Source organism: Chrysochloris asiatica, unplaced genomic scaffold, assembly GCF_000296735.1.
Source record: "Chrysochloris asiatica unplaced genomic scaffold, ChrAsi1.0 scaffold00075, whole genome shotgun sequence".
Lineage (NCBI taxonomy): Eukaryota > Metazoa > Chordata > Mammalia > Afrosoricida > Chrysochloridae > Chrysochloris > Chrysochloris asiatica.
Genome location: NW_006408593.1, coordinates 12,612,589 through 12,627,871, shown reverse-complemented (window position 1 = coordinate 12,627,871; position 15,283 = coordinate 12,612,589). Strand labels below are relative to the sequence as shown.

At 44.2% G+C, this 15,283-nt stretch overlaps 1 protein-coding gene across 2 annotated transcripts in view; it reads left to right on the top strand.

Annotated features, from left to right (window-relative positions):
• The window catches only part of CKAP5 (cytoskeleton associated protein 5), a 114,387-nt gene extending 101,841 nt beyond the window's left edge, over nucleotides 1-12,546 (top strand). Inside the window, exons 36-44 of one of the 2 annotated variants that reach the window (XM_006865065.1) lie at nucleotides 1,513-1,692; nucleotides 2,409-2,596; nucleotides 2,890-2,965; nucleotides 3,909-4,097; nucleotides 4,192-4,329; nucleotides 4,776-4,859; nucleotides 4,959-5,118; nucleotides 11,550-11,701; nucleotides 11,821-12,546. In XM_006865065.1, the coding sequence (XP_006865127.1) occupies nucleotides 1,513-1,692; nucleotides 2,409-2,596; nucleotides 2,890-2,965; nucleotides 3,909-4,097; nucleotides 4,192-4,329; nucleotides 4,776-4,859; nucleotides 4,959-5,118; nucleotides 11,550-11,701; nucleotides 11,821-12,066 (1,413 nt within the window). In that variant the 3' untranslated portion in view covers nucleotides 12,067-12,546. The remainder of the gene's footprint in view (nucleotides 1-1,512; nucleotides 1,693-2,408; nucleotides 2,597-2,889; nucleotides 2,966-3,908; nucleotides 4,098-4,191; nucleotides 4,330-4,775; nucleotides 4,860-4,958; nucleotides 5,119-11,549; nucleotides 11,702-11,820) is intronic. The other variant, XM_006865066.1, reaches the window with a different exon arrangement.
• Nucleotides 12,547-15,283: the final 2,737 nt, after the last annotated feature.

Here is a 15,283-nt window from a genome sequence, read left to right as displayed (position 1 = left end):
CATCAAGTTGGTACCAACTCATAGCAACCCTATGTACAACAGGGTCCTGGGCCAGCCTCATAATTGTTGCCATGCTTGAGCCCATTGATGCTGCCATATTGCCAATTCATCTCACTGGGGGTCTTCCTGTTTTTCTCTGACCCTCCACCCTACCAAACATGATATCCTTCTCCAGTGACTGGTCCCTCCTGACAATATGTCCAAAGTATGAGAGATGAGGGTAGACCATCCTGGCCTCCAAGGAGCACTCTGGCTGCACTTCTTCCAAAACACATCTTTTGGCAGCCCATGGCATTTTCAATATTCTTTTCCAACACCAGAACTCAAAAGCATCAGTTCTTCTACGGTCTTCCTTATTCATTGTCCAGCTTTTGCATGCATATGAGGTTATTGAAAATACCATGGCTTGGGTCAGGTGCACCTTAGTCCTCAAGCTGACATCTCTGCTCTTCAATACTTTAAAAAGGTCTTGTGCAGCAGATTTGCCCAGTGCAATATGTCGTTTGATTTCTTGACTGCTACTTCCATGAGTGTCAATGCACAGTAAAGAATAAAAACTGCCCTCTAGGGTTTCCAAGGCTATAAAGCTTCTCATAAGCGGACTGCCACATCTTTCTTCCACAGAGAGCTGATGAGTTTGAACCACCAGCTGCTGATTAGCAATTGAGTATTTACCCAGTATACTACCAGGGCTCCATGAGGAGCAAACACCCCAATAAAACAAATTTATGTCATCCTGTTGAAACAGCAATATTAAATGGACCCTGTTATATGAAAGTGTGTATGTGTGCTTATGCTACATGCATAAAGAGATCAATGAAAGGACCTCTGACTTTCACAAATCCATATTGCCCTGTCTAAAACGCTGCCTGCTGGAACATGGACTAGTGTGAACTGTGGTGCCCATTGTGGCAAACCTGCCCATATGAAAGGATGGTTGCTGTCTGTTGATCATGGTTTTCTCAGGGCTTTGTTTATATAATTCTAAAAACTATTTTTTTTGTTATGATGAAGATTTGTGTTTCTCCATAGTACTATGTTATCATTAATGAAAATCTATATACTGAACCAAAAAAGCACTGAACCAGGATATGGTTTATCTGAATTTTGACTTGGACTCAGTAGTCTAATCTTTCTGAACTTCACTTTTTCTCATCTAATAAACGGAGATCTTACTATCAGTTGTGTCCACCTTGCAGAGCTGTTGAGATGATCAAATAAGATACTGGGTGTAAAGGTACTGTGACTGTGACACATTAAACATTGAGCATAAGGTTTACTAAAATGGGACCCGGGGCTAATTCACCTGAAAGTCTATTGCTCAATACGTTTCTGTTAAAAGATTGAATCCCAAAAGACTAGTTATTTATATGCAAGTGACTAGGGTTTTTTCCAACTAATATATTAGAAGAGCTATGCCTATAAATATTCTTAAAGAAGTTCCTTGCAGTATCTTATGCTACTTAGAAATACGAAGTTTGGAAAATACAGCTTGGATTTTTTTGTTATCAGATTGATGAGGTCCTGAGACAGGAAGACAAGGCCGAAGCTATGTCTGGTCATATTGATCAGTTTCTGATAGCCACGTTCATGCAGCTAAGACTCATCTACAACACACACATGGCAGATGAGAAATTGGAGAAGGATGAGATCATCAAGTTGTATAGCTGTATCATTGGCAACATGATTTCGGTAAGGACACCTCTGCAGACTGAGTTAACAGTCCTTCATCCCACCCAAGTACTAAAGTCCAAGTTAGTGCAGATGTTCCAGTGAGCCTGTGTCTGCTGGTAGATGTTGACATGTGTGGAATAGTGAGCCACTGACCATTGGCTGTTGAACTCCAACTTGCTTTATTGTTAGGACATAAAGCAGAATGCTTTACCTAGAATTCTGCTTGCTGCCAATTTCTGCATCAGACCTGGTGGGTCCTGGCTGCTTTTGCACAGATAAGTGTGCTTATATTAGAAATATTTTATGAACCAAGAAATGCATCAGTTAATTTTGGTTACTAGTGGAGGCTTTAGAGAAATGTTTTGATTTTCATTTTTTCTCAGTTCTCTGATATTAAAAAACATAATATGGTTGAATGTTTATTAAAGCATGTCACCCATAAGTAACAACAGCACCTTGAAAGATTAAGTAGAAAACTTAGGGAGCAGTGAGTTTATATTAATGGAGGGGAAAGAATCAGAAAAAGAGGGTGAGAATGATTGTGCAAATTGAATGAATCAATCTCACTGAATTAAGCATATGGAAACTGTTGAATTGGTATGTGTTCTGCTGTACATAGTTCGATAACAATCGGTAAATTATTTTAAGAAGAACATGCCACCTCCATTTCTCTTCCAAGCTCCATGTGTTCGTGTTGAGTGTTGTCCGTCCTAACATAGCTGTGCCCTGGGTAGCTGTTTCAGATAGAGGGCCTAGCCCGGGAGGCTTCCACGGGAGTCCTGAAGGACCTGATGCACGGCCTCATCACCTTAATGCTGGATTCTCGAATTGAAGATCTAGAGGAAGGACAACAGGTGATCCGCTCTGTGAACCTCTTGGTGGTGAAGGTTCTGGAGAAATCAGACCAGACTAACATCCTGAGGTAAATCTGTTCTCAGCATTATAGTCTGGAAGAGCATCTTTTTTGTCTACACCTAAAAACCAGAAAGTCACTGGATCAGGTGTAACTGTACATTTAATTTATTACTCTTCTTTTCCTTATGGACCAGAGGTATTCATTCCAACCTGAGACAAAAGCCATCCAATATCATGTAGTTGGTTTGTTTTTTTTTTATAATACTGTAAATTTTTAATTACCTTCAAATGCTAATTTTTGGTGTCATGCCGGTTTGAAACTTACGCTGTTGTGTCGGTTATTTTGGTGTTTTTTTCCAGTGCCCTACTTGTTTTGCTCCAAGACAGTCTGCTAGCAACAGCCAGTTCTCCCAAATTCTCAGAACTTGTTATGAAGGTGAAGTTGAAATGATTTGATCTCTTTTCTTTCAAAGATGCAGTCACTTTGTTCAAGTGTGGGGGGAAAGATGTTAGAGCTGAAGTTCACAACTCAACCAAGACCACTGGGAGAATAGTTGGGCTTCAGTTTTCCCTTTCTTCATTTCATGCCCAACAATTCCTGACTGATACTGGACCTAAAGGCGAAAAGGAAGAGTCCTTTTGTAAATATATTGTCAATTCTTCTAGGGTCAAAAAGCAAGAATTTTGAAACCCAACCTTAGAAGTTAATGACTTTGTTTTGAGACAGATGTCATTTCTGTGTAGTTAAAAAGATGGGTGTAATGGTTTCTGTGACGGAGGGCTCCAGCTGAACATATCTATGACACTGTCAAAGGAGCCTGGACATGATTAAGCACTCAGCTGCTAACCAAAAGGCCACCAGCTTGAACCCACCAGCAGGCTCCACAGGAGAAAACCACCTAATGATATGCTCCCAATGTGATTACCCTATGGGGCAGTTAGACTCAGTCATAGAGGGTTGCTGTAAGTTGGAATCGACGTGATGGCACACAACAGCAATATGACATTGTAATACTGTTATACACTATATAAGTACAAGATGTTTTGTCTTCTTATAGGTTAGGTTTGCTTAAGCAATCTTCTTTAGGTGCCAAGCACCCAAGACAGAAGCTCCACATTTTCACAATCACTTAAAACCCTTATCTCTGGAGGGGGAAGGATCAAGTGAGTGGGAGGAGTAGGAGCAAGAGTGAGTGTAGATGATAACTTGTCACATCAGCTGGTGACATGGATGAACTCATTTAGCACCTAAACTTGAAAGACATGAGGCTCTACATTTCTATTGCTGACAGTCTTCTAGAAGTAGTCCTAGAGCTCTGACAGTAATTATACTGATTGTACAGTCACTCCTTCTAAACATGGCTTTCATTTTTCAATAGTGTCTCTGGAGAATGGTTAGACTATTACCTGATAACATCAACAGCATTAACCTGGACAGAATTCTTCTAGATATCCACATTTTCATGAAGGTCTTCCCCAAAGAGAAACTAAAGCAATGCAAAAGTGAATTTCCCATAAGGACCCTAAAGACCTTGCTGCATACCTTATGCAAATTAAAAGGACCCAAGGTGAGCAAGAACAGAAGCTGATCCCTGAGCAAGCATGAGAGAACATCATGGACATGGCATGACCCCCATTTGAATGTGCATGCTTCTCCCTCAGATCCTAGACCACCTAACAATGATTGACAACAAGAACGAGTCTGAGCTGGAGGCCCACCTCTGCCGGATGATGAAACACAGTATGGACCAGACTGGGAGCAAGTCTGATAAGGAGACAGAAAAGGGTGCATCTCGAATAGTGAGTGTCCTGACTGTTAGACGGCGGGAAATGAGGTTGTACTGGAAGTGATCTAAGGTATAAGCCAGCTGGAACCAGTGTTTTCTTTGAGACTAAGGTGAAGATTCAAGGACCATCCTTCTCCTGGTGGACTGCTATAACCATTTCTGACTTGAATTGTTTTCATATAAACTAATCATAGCCATGTACTCCTTGGTTCCCAGGAACTGTTTGGATGTGCCTCAGGCACTATTGTTTGTTCTGTTTAATTGGGAAGAAGTGGCCGAGTCCTTGTTCAGCCAATGTAGTGGGAAACGTGAGACTGGAGACATTCAGGAACCTAGCTGTGCCTGTGCTTCTGTTATCTGCAGGAGCATACTAACCAGGTCCAGATTTGGGGACATTTCTAGTTCATACCCAACCAATCATTCAAGTCTAAACAGTCCTTGTGTCTTTCAATGTTTCAGGATGAAAAATCATCAAAGGCCAAAGTGAATGACTTCTTAGCAGAGATTTTTAAGAAGATTGGCTCTAAAGAGAACACTAAAGAGGTGAGAGGAGGAGTTAAGTCAGGGTGGGACTGCTTTGTGCAAAAGGGTCACTACTTAACATCCATCTCCACCCCTTCCTTTTTATTTTTTGTCTTCCAGGGCCTAGCAGAGCTGTATGAATATAAGAAGAAATATTCAGATGCTGACATTGAGCCATTTCTAAAAAATTCCTCACAATTCTTCCAGAACTACGTGGAGCGGGGCCTTCGGATGATTGAGATGGAGAGGGAGGGCAAAGGCCATATTCCCACTTCAACAGGTCTGGTTTCTTCAGCATGCTCTTAGCTGATCTCTAACTCATGGCAATCCTCTGCACAGTGGAACAGAACACTCCCTGTCCTGTGCCATCCCTGTGACCCAACAGTTAGAAATCATAGGGTTTTCATTGGCTGAATTTTGGAACAGATCACCAAACCTTTCTTCCTGTTCCATCTTAGTTTGGAAGCTACTTTGTAGCCTGTACAGTATCATAGCAACACACAAACTTACAGGCAGGCTGCACACGAGGTACATCAACTGAGAATCTATCTCGGATGTCTCCTGCATGGCAGGCACGAGCTGCCAATACCCTCATCTAGTAGCTGAGGAATAAGCTCAGGAACTTAATGTGTAATTACTTTAACTTCATATCCATGAATTTCAAAGCCAAGGTGTCAGTTGATTTTCACATTGCCACCTCCTGTGGTGGTCAGTTTTGTCACTTTAATTAGCTCCTTGTCAGTACTGGACAAAGGTAGTCATTCTCTGACCTTCAGGTGATTTCTTCACTTCCCTATCCACTGCTGTCTCCACAATCTCATAGTTAAATCCTAATTTACTGGCTCTTCCTTTTTGGTCTGTCTGAATTTCCTAGTGGTAGGTCGTTATGGGTCAGAATCTACACGACAGCGCTTAACAATAACAACTATAACTGAAATATCACAAGTGGCTGACTTTATCAAACAGAAATTTGCTTCCTCACAGTTTAGGAAGCTAGAAGTACAAATTCAGGTTATCAGCTCTAGGAGAAGGCTCTCTGTCTTCTCTACGGAAAATGCTTTTCCCAGCTTCTGTAACATTCTCCATGTCTCTTGGCCATCTCCATGTGACATTTGTCTTTTCTCCCATTCACTCTTGTTTGTTTCTGTGCCTGATCTTTTATTTCCAACAGTGGTTGCCTTAAGACACACTTATATGGCCTTGTTAACATGATAAAGAAAACACATTTTCCCAAATGGGATTACATACACAAGACTTAAGGATAGGAATTCCAACACGTTTTTGTTTTTTTAATTTAAGGTTTTCTATTGTGGGTCCAGTGAAAGCCCACAGGACATACCATCAGCCTCACACTCAACAAATCATACACCTTGCTTCACTACAATGACCATAATCCCCTCCATGCACCATCAGTTAACAGCATTTCCCTCCATTCACTTTGTCGTTGTTATATGCCATGGAGTCGGTTCCGACTCATAGCGACCCTGTATAGGGTTTCCGAGGCTGTATACGTTTACGGAAGCAGAGAGCCTCATCTTTCTCGCGCAGAGCAGCTGGTAGTTTTGAACTGCTGACCTTGCGGTTCACAACCGATTCGTAACCACTATGCCACCATTCACTTTAGCTTTGTGAAAACAAACAAACATCAAACAAACCCTACTCAGGCATGTATACTAATTTCCATCTCCAAAGGGAACATTCCGCAAGTCTGCCTCCTGGCCACCAGCTCTCAGTCCCTCTCTTCTTAGTCCATGAATCTAGAATCCTCAGCCGCTCCCCCCTCTCCATGCCCCCATCTCTGCCTTCATCTCTGGCACTGCTGCTTCTCTGGATAAGGTCCCACACTCTGCTTGTGCGCTTCTCTCATGATGGTCCTAGGGTCCTCTGTTTCTGGACTCTAAGATTAACCACTCCCCTGTTTTTGTTACAAAACTGCTACCTTTACAAGTGTGGCAGTCGCAATTAGTCATGATAACAATTATTCAGTATTGAATCATATGAATCTTATCCCCATCTCTTTTCACCAGACCCATCTGAACAAGGGGACAGCTATTCAGTGGGGACTCTTTCTTTCCCCCCATACTCTTAGAATAAACTCCCTCTTGAAACCTTGTAAGCCAGTCACTTCGTGCCTTTCTTGCCCCCTCATTTTAGGTCAGCAACAACGACAACATTTTAGATAGCCAATGTCTAAGTTTCCCATCCCTATCTACCCTATGTACAGACAGGATAGCATTGATCCTTGATGGAAAGACTCCTTCCCTCTCTGTTGGTATTTAGAGTAACCACCGGTCTGAGTATAGGTCAGGTTCATCAAATTGTAGCAATTTACGAGAACAAACAAGATGGCGGATCGAGTGGCAGTGTACTAAAGAGCTCCACCAACAACAACTCAGAATACCCAACCAAGCAGGCTCAGGGGATGGTCCCAGAACTCTGAACCACGTGTAAAGGAATACTTAGAAGGTTGGAAGGCTTACAGCTGAGGGAATTTGTGGCAGAAGCAAGAAATCTATTGCTTTCTAGTCAAGGACACTCAGCTGCTCCAGGAGCCGCCATTTTGAGTGAGACCACGTGGGGGAAGGATCGGAGCGGCCACAGACACCTGGCAGAACCGCAGAGATAAAGGTGTGGACATTCTTTTCTTTTGGTAGCTGTTCATTGGTCCCTTGCTGTCTGTGCACCTCCATTCTGGTGACTGTAAGGGTGCCTGAGTTAGTGGGCACCCCAGCCCCACCCCAGAGGGTTCTACTGCGCATGCACATAGATCTCCTCAAACATTTAAAGAGACAGTTTCCAATTAAAACCAAATGGCCCTGAACTGTTTCCAACTAGAAAAAAGAACTGAACGGGCATTGTGGAGCGGAACAAGCAGACAGAAGAGGAAATAGGACGAAAATTAAATCCTGAGTTACGTCAAAATGACTTAACAGTGGTATCTTGAAATTTCTCAAGAAGACGAGGGAAAAGGAAAGCCCATTTAGTTTCCGGGGAGCAGTTGGAGAGCTTGAACCGCTGACCTTACAGTTCAAATGGCTTTGTAGTCTGGCGTATGTATTAACCCACAGCACCACACCAGGATTCCTGGGTTTCCAGTAGACACCATGAACTTAACATGTCAAAAACTGAACAAACTCTGTTCTCCACTGCCCCTCTCAACCCCCTCTAGAAAACCTGCTCCATTTGCATTCTTCTCCATCTCGGTTGATAGCAACTTTGTTCTTCTACTTGGCACCGACCCAAACTTCTTAAGAAATCCTTTTTTCTGTACCCCAAACTATGTGCAGAATCCACTTTCACGTCTCATCACCTTCCCTGCTGCCACCCGCTGTGAGACCACCTTATCCCACCATCAATTACGGCCCTGTCCTATCTGGTCTCCGTGTTCCCACCCTGGCCACCCTGAAGATGACATCAAAGCCACTGTTCTCAGAAATCTTCCTAAGACTCCCCTTTCCCTCAGGTGATTCTTTCAGCAAAGACCCTACGAGGTCCTATTTTGTGCAGCCTCCTGATACCTCTACGATCTCATCTCCTACTCCTCTCCCCAACTCTCAGTCTACTCTTGTCTCACTGCCTCGCGCTGGTTCTGGACATACCAGGCATGTGGCTTTTTAGGGCCTTTGCAGTGACCATTTCTTGTGTGGAGATAGCACTTCCGTGGGATAGCCTTATGGCTAGCTCCCTTTCCTTCTTCATGCCGTTCAAATACCAGTATCTCAGTGAGACCATATTTCAAACTTGCAGTCTACTCCCCCAACTCCACATAGACTGGCACCTGTACCGTACCACATAATGTACTAACGAGTAGGTGATTGTGTGGTGTGATCTTTATGCTAAAATGTAAAATCCATGGTGTGGTACACAAACTTGGCAGGCTTTCGGTGAGTGGTATAAATGAATGTTTATCCTAAAATTAAGCTGAGATGTTCATCACCCCAGTGACCAAAGCCATAATCTGAGAAATACTGTTCAGAGGATTGATTGAGAAATCAAAAGACCTTGGAAGATTTCAGTGACAGAAAGTACCTGTCAGAGTCTTAAACCAGAGAAGAAAGCCCGAATGCAGAAGCTTCCTGTGGTCAGTGGGTCAGTGCAGACTGCTGCTCCGCCCCCCGTGGTCTTGTGGTTTGCAGCTGCCAGGCTGAAGCTCTAGTTCAGTCTTGTTCTTTTCATCATATCTTTGTGTCCTGTGGATCCCTTAAGTTTACCTTCTTCAAAGCCTTCAGCATCTTAAAGTGTGGTGAGTAGAATGTTAAATAGTATGCCAACTATGGGCATAGGAGATTTGGTTCATCAAGGTGGGGCCCCAAGTCATTTCTGGTGCTGTCCAGCCTTTGATTGCTATTTGTAGCCTAAACATGACCTCTGCGACACCAGCTTGTGATCTCACTGATTAGTGAGTTGGTGTCATGCCTTCAAGTATTCTAACTTCTCTTGTTGCAGGTTCATTTCTCACCCTCCAGAGTGTTGGATCCCTCTTTCCCTAGAATCTCTTGTTTTACTTTTCTGTTTCCTAAACAAGAATTTCTTTCCCAGTGACTTGTCTCTTTAGCGTCTGTCACTCATTTTCATTAACTTCAGATTGTTGTTGTTGTTAAGTGCCATCAAGTCGGGTCCGACCCATAGCGACCCTGTACAGGGTTTCCGAGGGTGTAAATCTTTACGGGAGTAGAAAGCCTCATCTTTCTCCCGCGGAGCGGCTGGTAGTTTCGAACCGCTGACCTTAAGGTTCGCAGCCCGATTCGTAACCACTACGCTACCAGAACAACACTAGTCCTTCAGTAATCATACAAGAGCTCCCAGTGAGTGGCCAGAGGACTTATGAATGGAGGGATTAGGTATTTTAAATGCCTGCATTTTGTGATTGTTCCTTTTCTGACATTTAGGCATATTGTTGTTGTTGTTGTTGTTGTTGTTGTTATTAAATGCCGCCGAGTTGGTTCTGACTCAGCGACCCTGTGTAGGGTTTCTGAGGCTGAAGGCACATTAAATATAGGCATGGGTTTTGGGGATTTCCCTGTCCTTCCAGAATACTGCAGTTTGTATGGAGGTTACAGACATTGCAGTTCCTTTCACCAAAACAGTAAACACCTCCATCCTTCATAGATTTCATTTGAAGCTCTCCTCTGTGTGTCACCTGGTCCAAACTTAGATTCATTCTTTCAAACACTTTAAGTCCTCAGATTCCTCAGCTGGGGCATTACAGATGTGGCTTGGATTGTTTTGATTGTCCAAGTTAGAAGGCTGAGACCTGGGATTTTAGAAAATCGCCCCCTGTATAACCCAAGGTGTAGATGTACAGCTCAGCTTCCCTCTGCCCTTCGGTGTCAGTTCTCACTGTATCCGCTAAGCTTATTGAGTGTATGTCGAAGCACTCTTTACTGGGGAGAGGGGGAATGGAAGAACAAGGAAGACGGGAACACATAGGAAGGTTTGCATGGGCTAAATGGGACAGAGGTAAATAGGGATGTATGTTCAACCTTGGAGAGACACGGATCGAATCATAATCTCAATGGGTAAAAGAAGGGAAATGATATTAGTGGTTGATTGTGTTATGCATGTTGGTTTGCCCTGTCTACTTATGTAAAACAGACACTTGAGTGGGATAGAAAGGAATATCAGGAAATATGATTACAGAAAGTTTGTAAGCCTGTCTTCAGCTTTTAACTGATTGGAATACCTAAAAGGGTTCTAAAACTTGCCCAGTGAAATAGGCTTTTTGTAGAGTATAGAACCTTAGATGGAATCCTGAACCCTATATAAAACCTTCTGAGGTGGGGCATTCCTACTTGAAAGGACATGCAGACCAACCCGGAGCTGCTAGAGGAACAGAAGATACCTCTTGAAAGAAAGAGCAGCAGTTTAAAATAAAAGCAGATTGATTGGCTATTACAAGAACAAGCAAGCTGTTCGCCTAGGAGCCATCAAGGCAAGCCATCAAGTCCCTGCAAGACAAACCCCTTTCAAGCGGGGGAAGGTAGAATCCCCACTGAATAGTTTTCATCTTGTCTAAATGGATCTGGTTAAAAGAAATGGGGATAGGATTCTTTTGATTCAATAGTGAGTAATTGTTATCATTCTTATAGTATAAAGGTGGAAGTTGCATGACAAAAGAGGGGGAGTAGTTACCCTTACACACCAGGAACAGAGGACCCTAGGACCAGCAAGAGAGAAGAGTGGGAGTAGAATTTGGGATCCTAACCAGAGAAGCAGCGACACCAGAGATGGAGACAGAGGGGATGGAGAGATCGAGTATCTGAGGTCTCTAGACTCACGGAAAGAGAAACGTTGTGTGCTGGTGGGCAGGGGACTGGTCTGCAAAATGTGCCTTTGGTTGTTTAAACGATTATATATTCCTGTGTGTTTTTGTGTACATCAAAAAAAAGAAAAAGGGAATAGAAGAAAATGCTGGTAACCGATGGCACATAGAGGGGATTGTAGTCATTGTAGTGAAACAAGGTGTGATTGGTTGAGTGCAAAACTGATATTCTGCCATGTTAAACTATCACTCAATTCACAATATAAGCTTTTGGGGAAAAAAAAACAACACTCTTTGCCATCAACCCCTGGTGAATCTTTCATCTTTAAGTACAGTGGAGCTATTCAAGCCCCAGGAGCTGCTAAATTATTCCTTTGGGTGGCAGATCCACCAGCAGTCTGGAGCGAAGAGTGAGTATATCTGAATATTCTTCTTGTATTTTCTTCTAGGTGTCTCCCCACAGATGGAGGTCACATGTGTCTCTGCCCCCACAAGTACAGTGTCTTCACTAGGTAACACAAATGGAGAAGAGGTAGGACCATCTGTCTACCTGGAAAGGCTAAAAATCCTCCGGCAGCGATGTGGTCTAGACAATACAAAGGTACTGCCCTTTCTTCTCTGTGGGTCTGGGAGGGCACACAGAGACGTGGCTTAATCTTGATGTATGTTGTTCTGGCACTGCTTGTTGACCTGCCTAATTACTGTCTCTTCTCTCAACAGCAAGACGACCGACCTCCGTTGACCTCGTTGCTCTCCAAACCCACAGTTCCTCCAGTCGTCTCCTCCACAGACATGCTGCACAGCAAACTCTCTCAGCTCCGGGAGTCCCGGGAGCAGCACCAGCATTCAGACCTGGATTCTAAGCAGACTCACTCTGCCGGGACCATGAGCACATCACCCTCCTCTGCAGCCAACATCGATGACCTGAAGAAAAGACTAGAGCGAATAAAGAGCAGCCGCAAATGAAGCTGCCCTGCCCCCGGCCCATTGCAGCTTTACTTTACTAAACTAGAAGTCCTCCTAGTCTAAAGTGGCCTCGGCAGGCCTAGTGTACACAAGCAGGTTGTATGTATCATACCGCGGAGCTGGGGGAGGAGTCATTGTGGCACAAGTATTTGTACATCCTCTGCTTCTCTCCGTCAGCATCCCGCCTCTCTAAGACTGTCTGTCTGTTAGCCTAGTGTACAGACTTGTAAACAGCTGCTCACCTCTCAACTCAGACTCGTTTCCCTGTCCTTTTTCTTCTGTTTTTAATTTCTCATTTGTAATCTTGTCCTAATCTTTCCTAGCTTTTAACTGTTAGGAACTCTTTAATAGTTTTCCTTTGAGTTTGTGAGTTCTTTTCCCTGCAGCCCTGAAGGGTCACTGTATTCTGTATGAATGCATGGCATGACACAACTAATTTTAAGAGTCTTCTGTAAATAAAGTTTGCATTAACTATACTTGTCTCCCAAGATATTCTGTATCTTGGAGTGTTGTGACAGCAGTTCTTTCTTGTAGCAGGCTGGGTCGTCAGCCTACCTAGAGAAAGGCTGGTTTCTGCTCCAGGAGCCCGGCCTCCTTCTGGCTCACACACTTGGAGCTGTCTTTCTGTCTTTTGGAATACAAGGAACATAGCTCTCTGGCCTTCTCTTAGCTCCTCGAGGAGCAGAGAAATCTCAGCCTGTCTTGAGGTTTGGGCTATGACTTGCTTCCTCCCATCAGCATCAGGCTTTCAGAGAGCTTCTGGAACATTTCATTGTCTTGCCCATGTGCCCAGGGATCGGCAGTGCTACAGAGGCGCTCAGACAGCAACTCGACTGGGGTACACACACTGGGCTAGTGGATCTGGGGAGTGGAGGAGATTCTGGCCTGGTATGCAGCCTCTGTCTTGGTACAGACTAACAGTTGTTCCACATGCAGTCTGTGTAAGAACCAGAGACTGAACTGAGACTTCATTCTGGAATAAACTCCACAGGCTCCTGCCAGTCACAAGGACTCTTCAGGACTAAGAAGTTCAGGATTAAGGTGGGAAATTTTCTGGATAATCATAAAGTTCAGAGGAACTTTGCTAGCCCACCTTTTGTTCAACGCTAGTGTTCAAGAATGAAAGCATTGGGAGGCCCCTGGTACCACAGTTCAGTCTCCTCTCTCTCCAAGTATGTGTTTCCTGAAGGGAAAATGAGTTCAGTACAGTAGAACAACATGTTAAGAAAGTGTAGCTGTGCTTGGCTCTGAAATAAGCACCAACTAATTTGAGGGGGGAAAGAAGCCAGTGCTTAGAGCCCTGAAAGCTGGGTTGGAGGCCAGCGTTCTGTGAGGATGATGTGTGTTTAGGAAGCAGGTTCTGGGCGTTAAAACTTGCTCATCAACCTTAGCCTCTGACTCAAGCCCTGGGCTGCCAAGGTCCTGTAAACTGACTGATTGCCAGTGTTGGTACGCTTTCTAGTCTGCCAGGAGAAAGAATGAAGGCAGAAATGCAGTCCTTATCCTCTGTTATCAAGTGGATTGAAAAATGAGAAGAAAACAAAAGCGGGGGAAGAGGCAAGGTTACCTGCCAGCCTTGGGCAAGTTAGTCCAAGGTCCCAGGCCAAGGATGATGTCCGTGTTCCACTCCACCCCCACCCCAGGCATTCAGTCTTCACCCTTGTCCTCGGAGCTCAGAGATGAGACTTCTCAACACAGGTTGGTGTGTGTGTGTGTGTGTGTGTGTGTGTGTGTGTGTATACTCAACACAGACTCCCATGTGCCTGTGTGTACACTCACACATATACACACTGGGGGTCTGCGTGCCTGCACACTGTTGTGTGTGCATACAGTAGACATACATTGTACTGCATGTGCGCACAGTGTACATGTGCATTCCATACATGTTGAAACTCACCATCAGCCCTGTTTCAGCTGCGGTGTCTACTTCCATGGGTCATAAAGGCTCCTAATGGGCAGAGCTACGTTTGCTGAATTGAGAACTCTAGTTGAAGTACAAGTGTGGGTAAGAGCCACGCTCAATGACCTCTGCCCACAGTATTGTGGTTTATGTGATCTACAAGGGCGTCGTTATAGGTTTATGACTATAAACTCTTCAAGTGGTCCAAACCCTTGTTGAATTCACTCACGTGCCCTGTAGCTCCTACTTCTTGGGAGAACAAACTGCTCTAGTCTGACAGCTGCTGTGTGAGTAGCGGTTCTGGGAAGGGACGGCCCCACCACTATGCTATTTGCAGATGCCACAGGAGGGACAACGGTAAGCAGCAGAGGAACTTTCAGAGTGCCAGGCAGTTGTGAGAATAAAAGAGGCAGTGATTCTTAGACATCTTACTAGGTACTAAGGCATCCTGGTGGCACTGCTGGTTAAGTATTGGGCTGCTAACTGCAATTCAAATCCACCAGATAACCCACAGAACTGCGAGGCTATCTGTTTCCTTAACGATTTACAGTCTCAGAAACCCAAGGGAGCAGTTTGGCTAGGTTCTCTAGTGGGACTATGAGTGGGAATCCACTTGATGCCATGAGTTTGGTGAGTTGTGGTTGCTAGGTTACAGGTGTTGTATAAAGTATCTTATTTAGCCCACACAAGTTTATGAGGTAAGTGGTGTCATGGTGTGCCTGTTATATATGAGGAAACTAATGTTCAGTAATCAAGTGACTTGCCCATGATTACTCATTAAAGTGAGACTCAGAATATGAGTCCATGCTCCTACTATGCCATCCACAATAGTCTTAAAGCATGTAAAATACTAAGGCTTTGGCGCATAAACCAGGACCCAAGGAAAGACAAGGGGACTTCCAGAAGAAGATGTAGCTACTCATCCTTCACTACATCTGTCTTCCTGCCTCTCTGCTACTTGGACAGACTCTATAGCTGAACCACAAGCCTCAGTGTCTAGGGACTACAACTCAAGTCCTAGATGTGCCCCTTAGCTGTGTACCCTTCTACCTCTCCGTGTGGACAGTCCATATCACACGTTGAACATGTTAGGTGCTCACAAGTTCAAGCTGCCTCTCCTTTGCCATGTGGCCCTGTGGTGGAGGTATGGGCTCTCGAGGGCCTTTGTAGCCAGCATTATGATGGAGCCCGCGGACAGCACCAGGAGTAGTGAGGCTCATTGAGACAGTCACTTTTATTGAGAACCATCACTTTAGAAACAGCAAAAAGACTTCTTTCATGCAGAGAGGAGCCCAGAATGTGGGTGGCTCCCATTGA